Here is a 19743-nt window from a genome sequence, read left to right on the forward strand (position 1 = left end):
CCTAACCAAAATTATATAGGTGTTCTATATCCAGAACTTATAGTTTTTTTTTTAAAGTGTTTTATGTGTATGAGTGTTTGCCTGCATGTGTGTCCTGTGTCTGGGGCCATGAAAGGCAGAGAGGGCATCAGACCCACTAGAACTGGAGTTACAGATGTTTGAGGGCATCAGACCCACTAGAACTGGAGCTACAGATGTTTGCGAGGTACCACGTGGGTACTGGGATTGAACTTGGATACTCTGGAAGAACGATCAGTGCGCTTGACTGAGGAGCTCTCCAGCCACAGAACCTACATTCTGTATCGCTGTCTTGTCTTTGAGACAGGGTCTCAGTGTCTCTCTGCAGCCCTGGCTGACCTGGAATTTGTGTTGTACACTGGCCGTCTGTCCTTGAACTCTGAGAGATCACCTCGCATCTGCTTCCTGAGTGCTGGGATTAAAGGCTTGTCCCACCGTGCCTGGCTACAGCCTCCATTTTACTCATGCCAGTGTTTGAAGTGAAAGGTTGTCCTTTCTTTCTCTTTCTTTTACCTCTGGGCTGTGAAGTGGAGATGGAATAGTGTTCTTTTCTGACTAGAGTGCTCAGTCATTTTCCATGTGGTACGTACTATTGATTTTAAAAACACAAGCTATTTTGAAAAAAAATAGGAAAAGGAAAAAAAAGTCTTTTTCTTCAATATCTTTAAACTGTATAGTTCCTAGGACCTTGAGTATGACATTAATTAACAGTGAGATTAGATAGAGTAGGTAGATGGAGGTTTTTTATAACTAAATCATAATATATGCTAATAACAATTCATGGAAACCGTTCCAAGGCATCTTCAAGTCCTAAAGTTCCAAGATAAGTGTCATTCCTTGCTTAATTGTTTGTAAAATTACATCTTAATTTATTCTCTTCCTCCCCTTCCTCTTTCCCTTCCTCTCCCTCCCCACCACCTACACCCCTGGCTAGTGTGTGGAGGTCAGAGAACAACTTGTGGGAGTTGGTTCTCCTTCCACAGTGGGTCTTAGGAAGGAGAAAGTGCCTTCTCCTGCCGAGCATCTGCCCCATCTCATTCACAATGCTGAGAGAGATTTTAGTAAATTCACGTAGTCACTTGCAAAGATATTCCCTCTCTCTCTCTCTCTCTCTCTCTCTCTCTGTGTGTGTGTGTGTGTGTGTATGTGTGTCTGTTTGTCTAAATTCACTTAGTCACTTACAAATATTTCTCTGTGTGTGTGTGTGTGTGTATGTATATAAGAGACAGAGAAAGCCTGTCTCTGCACTTGTATGTGTATAAGAGAGAGACAGCGAGAGAGAGACAAAGGCAGAGTCAGGCTCTCTGTATGTGTATAAGTGTGTGTATGTGTGTGTGTGTGTGTGTGTGTGTGTGTATAAGAGAGAAATACAGAGACAGACAGACAGAGACAGGCTCTCTCTGTGTGTGTGACAGACACAGCGAGAAGCAGAGACAGAGACAGGCTCATAAACTATAGACTGGCCTTGAACTTCTTTCTGACTTCCTCCCTTTGCCTCACCAGTGCTGATATTTCAATTCATGCCACTGTGGATGGCTAAGATCTCTGTCTAAATTGGAACTGTAGTTTTTCCTGTTCGCAAATATCAGTAACCATTAAAGGGACTTCTGTGAGCGTGTCAATCATTCGTGAAAGGCGTGCTACCGGTATCGGACGATGGTTTCAGAAAGCACGGTGCTGCCTGCGGTGAAGCACTAGGCTGGCTCTGTTCCCTAGCCCCAGTTCAGTGCCAAGATTATGTAAATATTTAATCTTTTTATCCTCAGACAGTAAATTACGTACTCTGGGCGGCATTTGTTATTTTTAGGCCTCTGGACCTACTGGATGTGCTGATGTAAGAATTCTAAGTGAGCCCATGCCAGTCTGAATTTTAACTTTTACCTTCACCTTCTAGAAGCACCAGATACTTGTATGGAATAACTTTCCTATGTGAGCGATCTTGAACTTTTCAAATTCTAATAGTGCATAAACCCTCACATGTAATATCCCACAGGGAAACAATTCTTGAGAATTGTCTGATATCCTTCCCCCCCCAGCTCCCCTCCCCCATATGAAATGTTACTTAGTGTCCTGGAACTAAGACTTAGAAGTCCGGGTCCAGGGTTTTCTATGTCTGTAAAAAGTTAGTTAAACAATCTCCTTCATAGTTTTCTATTTGTAAGGTGGGAGTGAGGAACTTTATGCTGATGAAAAGGTAGAGATTTGGCGGAAAGGAAATATGGATCAGGTAGAAAAGGATATAGAAAAAAATGGATGTGCCAGCCTGCTCTAAATCAGAGGCCAAATCAAGCTCAGGTGGACCTTGGGTGTAGCCAGCCTCACCACTGCTTGGTGTTGGAATCGTTAGATACCTGTTACACTTCTAGAAGAGAGTGGGGCAAAACCGCAAGACACTGCCTCCACCCCCACAGACAGGGTTTCTTTGTGTAGCCCTGGCTGCCCTGGAACTGGCTCTGTAGACAAGGATCGCCTGGAGTTCCCAGAGCTCTGCCTGCCTTTGCCTCCTGAGTGCTGGGATTGAAAGTGTGCATCGCCCAGCTTGGTACTTGAGCATTCATCAACACAGTAGTTAATTCACCCACGAGGCCTCTGTCCTTCAAGCTGCTACTCCATCTGACTTGATCTACCATTGGTCTATTCCCATTCTTTGATTTTCCAGAAACAAAACTACCGAAATTGTGCCCAGCCCTGCCCACACTAGACACACTGAAACTTCAGTTTTATGCTTTGAGCCGTAGCCATTCGTACGAAAGAAGACCCAGCATCCCCTGAGAAACTGTTTCCACAGCCTGCCTTTGGACCCAGCAGCAGTGCATAGGTCCATGGCTGTGTAAATGGTGCAGCCGTGGATCAGTGGCTCCCACGTGTGTGCCTGCTGTAGGCCGAAACGGAAGTGGATGGCTGGTGCATCCCACAGCAGAATGAGCCAAATTGTCACTGTGTAATTTCCGTAAGGAAGTCAGTAGCAGCTGGCCACGGATGGGCCTCAGACCTCAGTTAGAATAGTGTGTGCTTTTGGAGACTCCAAAGTCCACGCCTGTTTCCTGAAGGAGGGTTCAAGAGGCTGGCGCCTGCAAACGTGTCAAAGCTCAGGGTGTGAGAGCCACCAACCAGTGAAAGAGAACTTGACAGAAGGGAGACCAATCAGGAGCAATCGAGAATGGTCTCCGTAGAATGATGTCCAAGCTCACTGTTGGCTGTCTACTGCAGCAGGAGAGGACATAGTTATTACACAACAATTATAGCTATTAACACCTACAAGGAAGACCACTCCGAGCCAGCTGGAAGCTACATGAGACCCTCTTCTGAGGGATGGGAGAGGCTATAGGTTACTGGGGTAGGATCTCTGTCTAGTCTGGTTCCATTGTTAGTTCTGTGATTATTAGATAATAAATATTTGATGATGCATATGTGATTAGATAAATTCCTCTTGTGCATCTGTCCTGTTCGCTTGTTTTAGTTTAAGGCAGAGACACAGTAGAGAAATGCATGTCCTTAATTTCATTAATGCAGAGGAAATCCTGTTTAACCTCCAGAAAGCTGGGTGTTTTGGCAGCTCCTGCCACGCGATGGCGCTCACACATTAAATCATGATGTTCTTTAAGCGGTTTCTTAAAAAAGTGACAGGTATTTACCTAGTTTTATATCATTTGCTAAGCGTCGGGGTTGTTTGTTTTTATTTTTGTTTTGTTTTGTTTTGTTTTCATTTCGGTTCATGCATGCTCTTTTGTTGGAAAAACCCCACAGTTTCACTTCCGTTTTGCTTTAGATTTTCTTCTTATGTAAGCATTTGAGGTGCTGAGTAGAAACCTGAAATTTTAACATGTTCTCCTCCCCTCCCCCTTTATGTCTCCAGACGGTGCAGCATAAACTAGCAGAATTAAAGACAAACATATGTGTCACCAGAGCGTTTGTGGACAGCTGTCTACAGTTGCATGAATCCAAACGTCTGGACTCCGGTTCCGCTTCCATGGCAAAATATTGGTATGCACATTACTATAATTAAAGTGCAGTGTTGGTTCAGATTACTGCGGAATTCTGCCAGCCTTTAAACTCAACCTTGAAGGCATTAAAGAAAGACGTCTGTACGTGAAAAATAGCAGTAAAAATTAAAAAAAAAAATTTTTTGGAAAGTTCCATTGGGTCTGTTTATAATATCCTAAAAATTACTTGAGTTGGTATGTAACTCTTTTTTTTTTTTTTTTTTGGTTTTTTGAGACAGGGTTTCTCTGTGTAGTCCTGGCTGTCCTGGAACTCACTCTGTAAACCAGACTGGCCTCGAACTCAGAAATCTGCCTGCCTCTGCCTCCCAAGTGTTGGGATTACAAACATGCGCCACCATGCCTGGCTGGTGTGTAACTCTTAACTTGTTATTAAGAGTGAATTATTGCCAGGCAGTGGGAGTGAATGCCTGTAATCCCAGCACTTGGGGGGCAGAGGCAGGTGGATTTCTGAGTTCAAAGCCAACCTGGTCTACAGAGTGAGTTCCAGGACAGCCAGGGCTACACAGAGAAACCCTGTCTAGAAAAACCGAAGGGGGGGAAAGAGTAAAATATTAAGATCCTGAAGTAGGATCAGCTCATTCAAGTAATGAGTTTAATTTTAAATTATCTAAAGAATGGCAGAAAAGAGAGGTAGAAAGAATCGAAGGATAAAACTTGAGAGTCTCTCAGAGAGTCCAAGTCCATTCAGTAAGTCCAACTAAATTTAATTCTCTAGCGACAACTTCATGTTATCTGTCAAGTGTTTACATTGGATAGGATGTGAGGTGTTTTCCAGATCTAAGAGAAACACTGAAGTATTTATTGACTGTCAGGCTAAAGTCCTGTTGGGTTTAGAAAGATTTACATTTGAATTAAGGGTGATTGACAATGGGTTAATGGTGAGCTTAAGAGTGCAGGACCCCTGTTTTTTTTGTGTGTGTGTGTTTTAAGATGCAAGTATGGATCAAATCACATGTGGAATGGAATTGGTTTTTCTTAAAGAACTAAAAAAAAAAAGCCCACTTGTCTCACTAGTCCAGAAGCAGCCTAGAAAAATTCCCATTGTTATTTATTAACTCAAGTTCAGTTCAGTCATTGCTATACAAGGGAAATACACAGAATGGTGCTTTGTGTAATGATTTTATAATAATCAGATGACGAGATTAAAAAGGAATGTGAAATGGACATGAACCTGCACTCTGGTGCACACAAGGGGAGGTGTGTTTTACATTTATGAAAAGTTCTTTGGCTTAAAGGAAAAGGCATTTTAGGAAGAGCATTTTGCGTAGCTAATGACCTTGTTATTAAACATACCAGGCTTATGGATATAACAGTGCTGAATATTAAAAGATAGTTTAAATTGTTGAGTAGTGAGAAAGCTTTTTCAAGGCAACGATTCATGTGTCAAGGCTGGCCTCCTGTTCACTGTAGGAAAGGCTGGCCTTGGGCTCCTCATCCTCTGGTGCTATCTCCTAAGTGCTGGGCTAAATGCATGCATTGGCACCTCTGCTCTATGTGACAGGGGTTTGAAGCTAAGGATTTGTAAGTACTCCACAAACTGAACTGCCTTTCTGTCTCTGCTTATTATTTTGATCATTTAGGGCATCTGAATTACAAAACAGTGTAGCTTATGAATGTGTTCAACTCCATGGAGGCTGGGGGTACATGTGGGAATACCCGATTGCTAAGTAAGTATGGCGCTTCTATAACTCTCCTCTTCTCTCCCTTCCCCTCCCCTGCCCTCCTCTCCCCTCCCTTCCTCTCCCCTCCCCTCCCTTCCCCTCCCCTGCCCTCCTCTCCCCTCCTTTCCCTTCCCCTCCCTTCCCCTCCCCTCCTTTTCCCTCCCCTCCCCTCCCTTCCCTTCCCCTCCCCTCCTCTCCTCTCTTCTCCTTTCCTTTCTCTTTTTTTCTGTTTATTTATTTATTTATTCACATTGCATCCCAGTTGCAGCTCCCTCTCCTTCCTCTTCTCCCTGTCCCACCCTGAGAAATCCCTCTCTCCCATTAACCCCTCCTCTCTGAGGAGAAAGGGAAGCCTCCTCCCCACCCTCAGGTCCACTCCACCCTCGGGCATCAAGATGCAGTAGGGCTGATCTCTCCCACTGAGGCCCCACAGGTAACCCAGCTAGGGGAAGGGGATCCAATGGCAGGCAACAGAGTCAGAGACAACCCCACCCCTACCCCAGCTCCAAGGTTAGGGGATCCACATGAAGACCAAGCTGCACATCTGCTACAATGTAGCAGTGTAGGCCTAGGCCCAGCCCAGGCGCGCTCCTTGGTTGGTGGTTCAGGCTCTGAGCACCCCTGGCCCTGGTTACTTGACTCTTCTTGTGACCCCTCCAGCTCGCTCAGTCCTATCTCCAACTCTTCCACATGATTCCTTAAGCACCACCTGATGTTTGGCTGTGGGTCTCTGCATCTGTTTCTGCTGCTAGATGGAGCCTCTCAGGAGACAGTTATGCTAGGTTCCTGTCATGTATGTCTTTCTGGGTGTATGTTTTCATACTCAGGATGATATTTTCTAGTTCCATCAATTTGCCTGCAAATTTCATGATGGGTCTATTTGTAATGGCTGAGTAGTATTCCATTGTGTAGATGTTCCACATTTTCTTTATCCATTCTTCAGCTGAGGGACATCTAGGTTGTTTCCAGTTTCTGGCTATTATGAATAAAGCTGCTATGAATATAGTGGAGCAAGTATCCTTGTTACCACAAGGACATCTTTTGGTATATGCCCAGGAGTGGTATAGCTGGATCTAAAGGTAGAACTATTCCCAAATTTCTGAGAAAATGCCCAATTCATTTACAGTGTTGTTGTACAATGGAGGAGTGCCCTCCTAGCTCTACGCCCTCGCCAGCACGTGCTGTCACTTCAGTTTTTGATCTTACTATGTAACCCTGTCTGGCTAGGCTGGCTTCAGACCTACAAAGATCTACCTGCCTCTGCCTCACTACAGGATTAATGATGTGCACCACCATATCCAGTCTATGATGCTTGATAAATACTTTTTTCTGCTTTCTTCATTTCTTAATTATATTTTTGTGATATTTTAAAATTGAAAATGGAATTGTGTCCACACAGTGTGCTCTGGTTATGGCTTCCTCTGTCCTAACTCCTCCTAGGTCCTCACCTCCCCACCCACCCAAATCCACATAACCCTTTCTTTCTCTTTTTCCATCTCTTTACTATGATGCTTTTCTTAAGGATATGGAGAAAGGGAAATTACTGTAATTTATATGGCAGATCTACAAGCAAAGTAGATCTAAAACCTGCATTTTCAATTAATATATTATACACACAGAAGTGGTTTTATTTTATAAGCATCTCATGATTTTTTTTGTGTGAATTATTTATTTATTTTATGTATGCGAGTACACTGTGGCTGTCTTCAGACATACCAGAAGAGGGCATCAGAGTCCATTGTAGATGATTGTAAGCCACCATGTGGTTGCTGGGAATTGAACTCAGGACCTCTGGAATTCAGTCAGTGCTCTTAACCGCTGAGTCATCACCTCTCTAGCCGGCGCCTCATGATGTTATTTTTAAAGAAAATGGAGAATTCGGCATACCTTTAAATATGATGTTTGGCTTTAAAAGATAACCTATTTTAAAAAATTAATCCCTTTATTTCTTCATGTTTTCTCTCTCACTCTCTCATTGCACTACTTTTTCTTTGTTGGTGTGATAACATACCCTGACAAAAGCAACTGAAGGGAGAAGTGGGATTACTGAGCCCATCAGAGTGGGGATGTTCTGGATGCAGGAGCCTGCAGGTTGGACCTGCTGTTTGGATGCAGGGTATGAAGGGCACTGATGCTCAGCCGATGCAGAGCAGGACCCAAGCCTGCGAAGTAGTGTCATCTAATTTTGGAGTGAGTCTCCTGCCTCAGTTACCCCAAACAAAGCAATCTTATAGGCGTGCCCCTAGGCTAACGAAACCTAAATATCTCTTCATTATTATACCTGGGAGCTTGTACTGTAGATGTTTCCAGATGTTGCCAAGTCATTAATCAGAACTGGCCATCATAGGACTTGAACTCAGGGCTGTGCATGTGTTAGGCAAGCAGTTTGTCACTGACCACTATCCCTAGCTACTTAAGCAGGCAAACAAACAAGTAGAAATAGCAATGCAGAATGATCCACTTGCACAGTAGAAGAATTAACTTATCATGCTATAAGTATTTATTTTGCTTGAAAAATAAGTTTTTTTTTTCCTGAATGGAATTTTTATGATGTTTCCTTTTATTGGGTTACACATGAATTTCCTCAGATCAAACAGTGGCAGCTGCAGCTGGAGTGTCTTCATGGTCTCCCTTCTTCAGCCCTCTCACACTCTTGTCTCTCCCTCGTGTTTGTCTTATAATCTTAGAACATATTTTTCCTCTTACTTACCAGTATATTCAGCTTATGAAAATTGCCCAAGGAAGTTTTTGATGACTGCTTATACATACTCACTTTAGTTCTGAATCTGCAAGTAGGAATGCTATAGGCTTCCAAAGACTTTCCCTGTTAGTTACCTGGGAGCTTTGTGTAGTTAGGAACTCTGTCAAGGACATAACCACTGTTAGCCTGACACCTTTGAATTTCTCATCCCAGCAAGCCTCCCTGGAGCTATTCCCTGTGCTTCTAACCCTTCTTAAGGAACATGAGCTATTTCTTTATTGCTGTTTCATTAAGAACAGAAGTTCCTGTGTGGGTTTAACCTGCTAATTCTATAGTTATCACACAACTTAAGAGCTTTAGTTACTGGGTATTTATAATTTATAATTTCATAAAACCCAGCCTCGATCAAGTGTTTTTCTCTTTTTTTTTTTTTTTTTTGAGAGAATATAATCAGGAAATTGATTTTCTTTTTCAAATAAATCATCTGAGTTAGACTTTCAGAGCTACTTCAAGCAGACCTTGCAGACAAGCAGAGCTTCCTTTTAAAATCTTGTGTAGTCATGAAATACAGACAAGAGTTTTTGAATTGTGCTAGCCCAAAGGTTACCATTGCTGGCATCTTTGCTGCACTTTTGTTTTGTTTTGTTTTGTTTTTCAAGTGCTCATCCATCTTATAAGAGGGCTTTGGAAGTGAAATGATAATGGGTGTTTATATCTGTGTGTGTAAGCTCTTGTAACAACTGCTGCTGGGAAGGTAGGCATGTGGGGCTTAGTTTACATTCTCAGAAAGGCATGCTAACTTGAGGGAGGTCCACCTCCCTGGGGATAAGGTTAGAATGTAGGTGTCTGCTTTCTTAGAGTCCCTTGCTTTTAAATCAGAAGCAAGGAAACATATGGATTGATAATTATAATTTCTGCTTTCCGCTCAGGAGACTTAAGCTTTAAGTGATGACTGCCAGTCTTGGCTGGGTTCCCAGTTCAAAGAGTATGTGAATCTTTATCTAGACAGCTCTTTCTGTCCCCAAAGATGTTGGGAATCCTGATATCACAAAAGCTAGTTACATATTAGACAGTACTCGACTATAATGTACAGATATTGATCTAAAGAAATCATCCAACTTTTGATTCTTAAACCTGCTCCAGATTTAGCTACATAATCAGTGTGGAGATAGAGGGTGGGGTGGGGAGAAAGAGATAGAGAATTGATTGAGTCTGAAGCTTTAGAGGGTTTAAAAAGTTGTTCCCTTTTAAAACTTTTAGGTAGTTAATTCTTGGCATGTGAGGTGATCTTAGTTTTATTCATTAGGTTTAGCTTTGGACCCTTGGAGATCTCTTAGCCACGCAAGGTGGAGAAGCTGCGACAGAGAACTCTACTGCAGTTAAACATTTCTTTGCTGCTTTTCCCTGTTAATGTTAGCAGAGTAAATTTAATTAGTAACTCATGAAAGGTCTGCTGGTCTGTCATTACATATCCTGGTAGAACTCCTTTAATGTGAAAAATAAATGCCCAGCCCAGCTCAAAAATGTCTGAAATATTGGGTTTGTCCAGGTAGGCTGGCATGCCAGGCAAGACTTCAGAAGGTGTGAGTGTTTGGTTTTGTAGAGAACAGAATCTTCCTGCGGCTGGAGGCAGGGTTTATATATTTCATAAAGTACTGAGAGTCCTGACACCCTTTATGATGCAGTGCATCAAACAGGTAAATATTCAATGAGGGCCCACTTATCTGCGAGGCACCCTGGTAAGTATGGAAAAGTGTATGTTCAACGTCAGTCATAGTCTGAGACACTAGCATGTTTTATCTTAGAAATTAAATAATTAAAGCCCCACTTTCATTTTTGCGAAAGGTCTGTAAATTTTCCTTCCATGAAAAGTCGGGGGCTCAGTAACTAGCTTCCCAGGACTGGGACAATGAAAGGATTGTGACCTAATAAAAGTTTGCTTGCCAAGGAGGCGAGACACCTACTTGTTCCAGCCTGACGGTTATCTGTTGTGTCACCAGCAAATGGTGATCATTAATTAGCAACTGCATCAGCCTCTCTCTGTTTTTTTTTTAACCTGCAAAGCAGTAATATTTATCCCTCTGGATTCTAGAGGACTATCGAGAAAGGGGGGAGGGTGAAAACAGATACAGAGCTCCCATAGCTGTCAAAATGAGTCTTGGGGGTGGGGGTGGGGGTGGGGGTGGGGGGGTGGGGGGTGGCTCAGTGGGGGAGCGCTCTCCTATCAAGACCCTGAGTTCAGTTCCTGCCTTAGTCAGGCTTCTCTCCCAGCCTCTAAGACAGAAGAGTGAAGGCAGGGCTGAGGGTTAATATTTGTGTGTCTCAGGGCTCAGTCCCGTAGGATCTGAATCCCAGCTGCGACAGGAGTGGTTATTAATCATTTCCCCCAGAATAAGCTACTTGTTAACTTTTGGGGGTGGGGTGGGAGGGGGGAAAGTAACTTTTTAAAACATTAGGTGGTGGTTGTAGTGATGAAATGAAAAGGAATGTCTAGAAATAAGTAATTCATTATTTTTCCCCACTAAGGTCGGTGGCTTTCAACTATCTGGGAAGACTAAAAGAGAAGACACTAAGAAGTTCCATGCATTCCTACATGTAGATGTTTTCTGTTGCTGTTTGTTATATAAGTTCAGCTTTACAAGACTGTGTCAGTAGTATACCTAAGTGTTATTTTGAATGGCACATCTCAGTGGCTTTTAGTATACCAACCTAGTATGAATGCTTGTACATGAAAAATCAGTTATTTATAAGAGGCTCCTATTGCTTAGAGTTCTTTAAACATTAGTTATCTGGAAAGATGGGATTTAAAATTTCTACCATTTTTATTTGAATCACACTGTCTTCTAATTTATCAGAGCTTATGTGGACGCTCGGGTTCAGCCGATCTACGGTGGTACCAACGAAATCATGAAAGAGCTGATCGCAAGACAGATCGTCAGTGACAGCTAGACATCTGCCTGCACCCCGGAATCCTATTACATACTGCTAATCCGGATTCACATCTACTTGAGATAAAGTGCACCTGGAAAAGGGGGAAAGAGTAAAGCTGTTTTTATGTATAATTGTTACAGAGAAAGAAATAAAATAGAATTCTAAAGATTAACACAGGGAAAGAGACTTTTTGAGCCCAAGGGTCTAAAGTTTTGCCATGAAAGGTGTAACCTTTTTTTATGCATATATAGTGAATAGCAAAGATTTTCTAACTTGAGAGCCTTTTAATGTCTTACTCGTCTTTCAAAGTCTGAAGAGCAGAAGTTGCTTTCAGTCTTAAAAGTTGAGGCAGAAACAATTTTTTAAATCTTATAACATTATTAATACTTACAAGACTTTGGAAAGGAAAAATTATTGTAAGTTATATAAAGTCACTTCACCCACGTTTTGCTCCATATTCCCCCAGAGCATTGGCTCTACCGTGTAACCACCAACCCCATGCTTTTTTTAAGTAATGAACAGAACCGTTCATAAAAAATAATGGACTGTACTGTATATAATGCACAGAGGCAATTGTGTATCAATATTAAAAATAAAGTGAAACTTAAACCAGAGCATGAGTAGAGTGTGAGGGAGAACATGTTGTGGTGGGGGACTGCGCAGGTCTTTGGAATGGGGGTGGGGTGGGGGGAGTGTCCAGCAGATCCCATTCCTGCTTCATTTAAATAGGAGAACCCAGCATTCCACCATCCTTCAGCTCAAAGCCTGGTAGGTATCAAAGCCTACCGAGGCTTTTATTTTTTCAGCAGCAGGGCGTATTTAATAAATATATTTAATAAATAAATACTATGCATCTTCTATAAACTTAAGTTGGTAAAAATGTTGGAAGGCATGCTTGGAATAACTTGATGATAGAGATGAAAATTCCAACTAAACAATAAGAGAAACCAACATTTAAAACAGGAGTAGGGGAAAATCATATTTGAGATTTAAGTAATTATGAAAAATATGAAAATTATGAAAAATAAAATCAGTAGTTTATAAAGGGACATTTCAGTAGTTTGATTTTTCTGACCCATAGGGGTAAAATTTTAAAATGAAAATGCATTCTTGTTTAACTTCGAAAGTTAAACATGACTTTTTTTCCTACAGCTGTGTATCGCAGATGGGAGGTGGAACCTTTTCGATACTCCGTTCCCCATAGTGCACCACTTTGGCTTCTTGAGTAGGACTTGACATGGCTGCTGGGTTATCTCCTTTTATATTCATGTATTAACATAAAAAGGGTTCAGAATTGTTATTTATCCTTTGAGAAAACTCTCATTGTGTAGCCTTGGCTGATCTGAAAAAGTCATATAGATCAGGCTGGCCTGGAACTCAGTCATCTTCCTGCCTCTGCCTCCCCATATGCAGGGACCGAAGGCATGTGCCCCTGTGCCAGGCCCCACTCTTTTTAAAAAAACAATTTACTTCTAATTATGTCGATGTGCATGTGTATACGCACATGTCAGTGCAGGTGCCAACACAGACCAGAATAGAGTATTAGATCCTCTGGAGCTAAGTCGAAGGCTAGTGAAGGCTAGCTCCTCTGAGCTGCCTGCCCAAGGTGCTGGGAACTGAACTCTGGCTCTCTTCTGCAACTGAAAACACTCAACCACTGAGCCATCTTTGCAGTCTCTAGAGTAAATTCTTAGTACATTTGCAGTTTGCTGTTCCCTCCTGCCAACAGGAACTTTAAAAGATTTGCTAGAACTCTCCTTGCCCCTTGGGTTGGCCTCTTTTAAGTCTTCAGTGTAAGGGGAGACAGACCTTGGGTTTGAATGCTCGTTCTTTGTCTAGAATTTAGAATTTGTAACCTAATTTTAAGAAGAATTCAGAGTGTGCTCTGCAGCTTTGCATTGGGTGTTGCTTCTTAAGCAGATCTTCTTTGTGCTTTGTCTGTGTGGCCTTGAGTGGCATCCCCTGGGAGGGGATTTATCATGCGAATTCATGCAGGGCTGAGTGCACAAGAAATGATAAATAGTAACAGTGCTCAAAAGATCAAGCTAGGCAGGCAGAAGAAAGTATCTATGTAAATATTAATGAGAATTTAAAGACTTGGTGATTTGTTTTGAGGCTAAGATTTTTAGGATCAAAATGACTGCTTTTCGATTCCTTTTCCCCTTATTTCCGGTGTCATTGGAAACTGCTCTGACTTGCAATTTTAAAATCTAACTGCAAATCTTTGTAGTTTATTGCTGAAAGTATAGGATTTCTAGATTTTTTTTTCCATGTCAGTGTTATTTTTGGCACACCAAGCATTTATTTATTTGGAGTCATTGGAAAGATCTGACATTGAGGTTGAAAATGACTGCAGGCCTGTAGCACTACTTGTAGCAAATGCTGAAAAACACTATTCTTTTTAAAACTTTTGTTTGCAACACAAAATCATAGAGAGCTACAAATATACTAAGCATGGAGTGCAGTACAGCTAGCCTTCACTTTCACATTCGCAGTCATTATCACAGACATCTTCCCCTCAAGTCTGTTGAGGCCAGTCCTAAACTTAAGGTTATTCCATACGCATACATGCTCCAGAATACATATGTAAACAATGAAAACATTTTGTTTTTACATTTAGCCAGAATTCCATTACCCTATTGCAGAAACTTAAACTTAAAATGTAATCATATAAATCTCCCCTTCTTATACCAAAAAAAAAAAAATACTTTTTTGGTTAGTTTGATTAAATTAGGATCTAAGTGAGACCTACAGGTTCTATTTGGGAACTGAAGAAATGGCTTGGTGGTTAAGAACAAGTACTGCTTGCCTAGAGACCAGAGCTATATTACATTCCCAGCATCTAAGTCATATGGTTTACAACTGCCTGTAACTCCAGCTTCAGGGGATTCAATATCTGGCTACACTGGCCCACCAATGCATGTAACATACCCAAGCATGTGTGTGTGTGTGTGCCCACACACACACACACACACACACACACAAACACACATCCTTTTCTTTTTTGGTGTACATATTTTAAAGTTGTCCTTTGCAGACCCAGAATTTTAGCATATATAAATTTATGGTGTCAGCTCTCGAAGGTTCATGCAGGATAACTACAACCAGGATTCAGATCAGACTCATGTCCTCCCAAAACATCTGTGTGCTCTTTATAGTCATAGCTACCCACCCCTTTAGCCCCTGACACCTACTGAGCTGATCTTTGTCATTGTTGTTCCGCCATTTTGAGGCAGTCATATAAACAGAATTATATGGCATGCAACCTTTTAGGAATGTCTTCTTTGTCTTAGAAAACTGCATTTAAGATTCATCCATTTTGCATGAATCAATAGCTTTTTTCTTTTTGGTGCTAAGCTGTTTCTCCATGTGGGTTACCACAGTTTATATATTGTTCATTCTCCTTTATGAGGAGATCTTGGTTTAGGTTAAAGTTAAATCTTTGGTATGGTTAAATTCCCAACAGGGATTTGTTGAATTACGTGTACATTTAGCTTTATAAGAACACTGCAAACTGTTTTTCCAGATATCTGTACCATTTACCTTCCAACATCCACATAAGAGTTTTTATATTAGCTACTATAAAAGGCATATACTGATGTCGCATTGAAATTTTTTTTATTAATTTTTATATTATGTACATGGGTGTTTTGTCTGCATATATGTCTGTTTACCACATGTGTGCCTGGTGGGCGTGGAGACCAGAAGAGGGTATTCAGTTTCCTAGAACTGAAGTTAAAGATAGTGTGGTTTGTAGCTGCCATTTGGGTACTAGGAACTTGGTCTCTCTGCAAGAGAAACAGGTGTTGCTAACCACTGAGTAATCTTGCCATTCCCTTGATGTCTCATGGTTTTAATTTAGCATTTAGCTGATCCTACTAATGTCAGGACAGCTTTTCTTATGCTAATCTTCCACCTGTTTTCTTTGATGAGTTGTCTCAGGTCTTTTGCCCATTTTTTGGTTTGTGAGTATTTTTAGATTCTGATGGTTGCTAGTGTATGTAGAAAGTAGAGTAGCTAACAGTACCAGCTTTTGAGTGTCCGTAATGCAGAGTGAACTGAACCAAATGGGTTCAGATGAGCTGGCAGCTGCAGAGTATTATTCCCTGTTGGTGCTCAGACTTGCGTAGGTATGCCTTAAGGGAGGTGAGGTAGGAAGTCTCCTGTCTTACGAGCACTAGTGAGACAATGAGAAACTGTCTCAAGATAGTCTCTTTGGGACAGATGTAAGGTCTGGAGAACTGGTCCCAGTAGGGCCTCACAAGCCTCCCTTGTTCAATTCCAGGGGAATCACAGGACTTTGCTGATCCAGCTCCACTCAAGCCTGGCTTATGTGGCTTGTGTGGGAACAAGTGAGGTTTCTGAGACTGAGCTCAGGCTGTTCCTCGGAGATGAGCCTCTGTCAGATGTGGGACTTGCAGCTAGCCTTATCCCCCTCCCCCCCTGCACTAAATAAAAGTTCTTAATGTCTTTGTTCTGATCATCCTTTCCTTTTATGCAGCCTATATTTTCTATCATGTCAAAGAATTCTTTACTGAAAACCCAGGCCATTACATTTTTCCTTAGAATTATATATTTTGTGTTATTTAGATCAAATGTTCATGATAAGGTATGAGCTTTATCTTTAGAACACTTTTTTTTCAGCCCGTGTGTGAGTGTTCCTGTGTTTATGTTGAAAGAGCATCTTTAATCACGAACTGCTCTTTGCACCTTGGTTAGAAACCAGGAGACCATGTTTTTCTGGGTCTGTTTCTGGGCTCTGTTCTGTTGCATTAATCTATGGCTGTAATTCCTTCGCTGCTACCCTGAGTTTAGTAGTTTTTAGAAAGTTTTAAAATTAGATGGTGGAATTTCCCTAGCTTTGTTCTTTTCCAAAATTGCTTTGGTTTCTCTTGTACTTTGGTTCCTCTTAACTCGTTTTAAACTCCATGTTCATTTTTAAATTAATTTGTCTATATCTGTACACACCGTCCTGGGACGCTTTTGTTTGGGATGAGTTAGATCTCCACTTGTGAAGGGAAGTGCCATCTGCTGGGATCTTCTGGAACAGGAGTAAGGGGTATGTTCATTTGGACCTTCTTTAGTCAGCTGCTTTTAGACGTCCTCACTAAAATGTCATGTACATGTTTAGTTATCCTTGTATGTAAAGGATACATGCAAGGTTTTTTGGTACAACTGCAAATTGCATTGCTCTTTAATTCTGGTTTATAATTATTACCAAGGTAATTAATTGTTTATCGTGTATCCTACAGCTTGTTGAACTTAGTTCTAGTTACTTTGTAATTTCTTTGAATTTCCTATATGGACAGTAGTGTTATCCAGGGATCAGATGTTACTCTTCTTTTTCTAATTTGTACTATCAGCTCTTGATTCCTCCATCACCATTTTTTTTTTAAATGATAGGACTTCTCTGTACAACAGTGAGCAGGAAGGAGGTGTGTGGTCAGTACAAGTTAAATTCTCATAGTTGACACAGTTGGCTGGGAAGTCCAAGATTAAGATACCCATGTCTGGTCTTTGCTTTCAAAATGGTGCCTTGAACACTGTGTCCTCCGATGGGGATTAGCACTGCATCCTCATATGGCAGAAGGTAAAAGGGTAATGGTCCCCTCCAGTCCTTTATAAGGACAATGACCCGTCATGTTCCTGTCTTCATCTCACCATATTGTTGGATTGACAGTGGAATGTCAGGGATTTGTGGGGCACAAAACACTCAAACTATACTTTTGGAATACACTGAATTCTAAGTATTGACCCATCTTTATATTCTTGAGTTTGACTATACTTGGCTATAACTTGAGAATTGTGCCAGTTCACAAGGGAAGTAAAGGATTTGTTTTGTTTTGTTTTGTTTTGTTTTGTTTTTTTGGTTCGGTCATTTTCTTTTTGTTCTGTACTTTCTTTGCAGTATGTCTATTACAATTTTTTTTTTTTGGTTTGACCAGACAATATTGATAACAAAATGAGCTAGGCCTCATTTTTTCCCATTCCTTCATAGAGTTGATTTGTTAGGAAACAAAACAATTATTTATTTTGCAGACCATCTGCCATTATTGATTTTCTTCATGATCAATATCCTCATTGATAATGGTTTCTATTTATCCTTCCAGCTTTCCTAGTTTCTGTAAACTGAAAGATGTAGAAGATTTGTTAGATTTGGATGCAATACTTTTCCCAGATAACTTAATAAGCAGGGCTACACACATTTTATTGTATAAGCTCATGAGACACCCATGTAGTTTTTTTTATAGTGACCCTGAAGATGATCAGGGAATTCAGATAGTATGATATGTGCATAAAATATCCTTTTGCCAAATACCATAGCATCAATCAATGGCTTGTCATTTTATTAGTAATTAACACCACTTTTCTAATTTCTTCCCACTCTCTTTGTATTGATCAAGTGCATTTCCTAGACAAGAATTTCCATAGTGATTTTGGTTTGACTTTGGGTCTGTTGGGCTTCATGACACATGGAAGAGAGAGGAATTCCTCCTGAGCATGGTGGACAGAGCCCTGAACAAATCTTGCCTGGTTTCTAGAAGGAAGCTATGGAGTTGACTATTAATGTATTCTGGGATTGGATAGAAATAACCCAATCACTCTGGTTATCATCCGTGCTCAGTCATTGTCCTAGAGAGGCCTAGTCTTAAAAGTTGTGGAGCTGGGTGTGGTGGGGCAGGGGGCTGTAGTCTGAACACTGGGGGAGCCAGAGCCAGAGCCAGAGCCAGAGCCAGAGCCAGAAAGATCACAAGTTTGAGGCCAGCCTGGTTTACATAGCAAATTTTGTTTTGGTCTGGACTGGGTGTTACCCTGTCTTTAGGGGGGAAAAAAAGTTGACAGGAATCCCACAGGTGCTGTGAGCTAAATATGTGGGCTAGTTCTCTTTCCCACTCTCTGAATATTTAGGAATTACTCTTGACTTTTTCATACAGTTGGTATACAATGTTCCTTTGTGTCTAATCCAGATGTCCCTTCTCCCAAATACTGCCCCTCCTCCACGGCTTACCTTCTTTTTTAAATAACCCATGGGGTCCAATTAGAGCTGCTTTGCATTGTATGGGTGTAGGGCCATCCACCAGAGCATGGGCAACCTTAGCAGCAGCTGTATCCCTAAAGAAAATTGACATCTTCACCTGCCATTAATGGCCAGTAGCTCCTTAGGCTTTTTGTTTATCTGTTTGTAAACAGTCTTGCTGTATAACCAAAGCAGACTTTGAAGTTTTGGTCCTCCTGTCTCAGCCTGCAGACGGCGGGGGTTATAGACATATACTACCACACCTGGCCCAGATGTTTTTAATCCCTACTTTGATGCAATTGCTATCAGATCACAATAGACAGCTGTGTTGCCCATGCAGGCATCAAGGCTAGAATCCTCCCTCAGCCTCCTATGTGCTGGGATTACATTTGTTTGCCCTCATACCCGACAGTTAAATGTAGTGTTTATAATAAGATGTCAAGTCATTCTTTTGAAGGGCTATGCACATGGATGCTACATCTAGAGTTACAATTTATAAGTAAGAGGCAAAATAAAATCTTGATTCTTTTATTCCTTTTGAGAACAATATGTGTTGTAGCTTCTATTGGTAATGATTCATTTTAGAATCAGGAAGAACCATGAGTTTTGAAATTTTTTTTCTAAAGGAGTATTTTTTTTCTTTCTGTATAGACTTGACTGTCCTAACTGGCTATATAGAACATTCAAACTCACAAGATCTCTGTGCCTCTGCCTCTCAGGTCTGGTGATTAAAGGTATACACCACCACACCTGACTGAATTTTGGAAATTATAATGGACTTCAGTCAGCGGTAGTTATTATTATTTTTAATGTATAGGCTGTTTATTCTTGAACCAATGATAGTTTTAAGGCTCAGCCCACTTAGAAGGTATGGGTAGGAGGGTCAAGAGTTAAAAGCTAGTCTCGGCTGCATAGCTAGTTCAGGGCTGGCCTCGAAAACAAAAGGACCTGTCTTAGAATAGTTAAGAGGGGATGGGGAAGCCCTTGCAAAATTGTTCCCGTTTTCCAATTCATTATGGAACATGTCAGACACATTAAGAAGTACAGTGCAGCACTTAGCAAACCACATGCGTCACCAAACTTTGATGGCTATCAGCTGGACCAACTGTATATTCATAGATTAGTTAAGAATTACCAGATGTCAGGTCATTCTGAGGGATATTGTCATGATTCACTAATGACATCACTGTCTGTGTGGCATGACACGGTCCCCTCTGCTGTCCTGCAGTCCCCACGCTGGGGCTGCATCTCATTCCCTGAATCCACCTTATCTATTCAGTGCATACTTTCCAGCCACAAGATGCTATCAGTTCTCTTCTTCCCCTTTTATTTCACGAAATCTCTCTGGAAACTTACTATTATCTGGAAACTTATTATCCAAACAATTATACCCTTTCCTAAGCATTTCCC

At 41.2% G+C, this 19743-nt stretch overlaps 1 protein-coding gene across 1 annotated transcript in view; it reads left to right on the forward strand.

Annotated features, from left to right (window-relative positions):
• Acadl (acyl-CoA dehydrogenase long chain) overlaps positions 1–11929 on the forward strand; it is a 35128-nt gene extending 23199 nt beyond the window's left edge. Inside the window, exons 9-11 of the mRNA XM_052192868.1 lie at positions 3875–4002; positions 5603–5689; positions 11240–11929. Of these exons, the coding sequence (XP_052048828.1) occupies positions 3875–4002; positions 5603–5689; positions 11240–11333 (309 nt within the window). The 3' untranslated portion in view covers positions 11334–11929. The remainder of the gene's footprint in view (positions 1–3874; positions 4003–5602; positions 5690–11239) is intronic.
• Positions 11930–19743: the final 7814 nt, after the last annotated feature.

This window comes from Apodemus sylvaticus, chromosome 9 (genome assembly GCF_947179515.1).
Source record: "Apodemus sylvaticus chromosome 9, mApoSyl1.1, whole genome shotgun sequence".
NCBI classification, from domain to species: Eukaryota; Metazoa; Chordata; class Mammalia; order Rodentia; family Muridae; genus Apodemus; species Apodemus sylvaticus.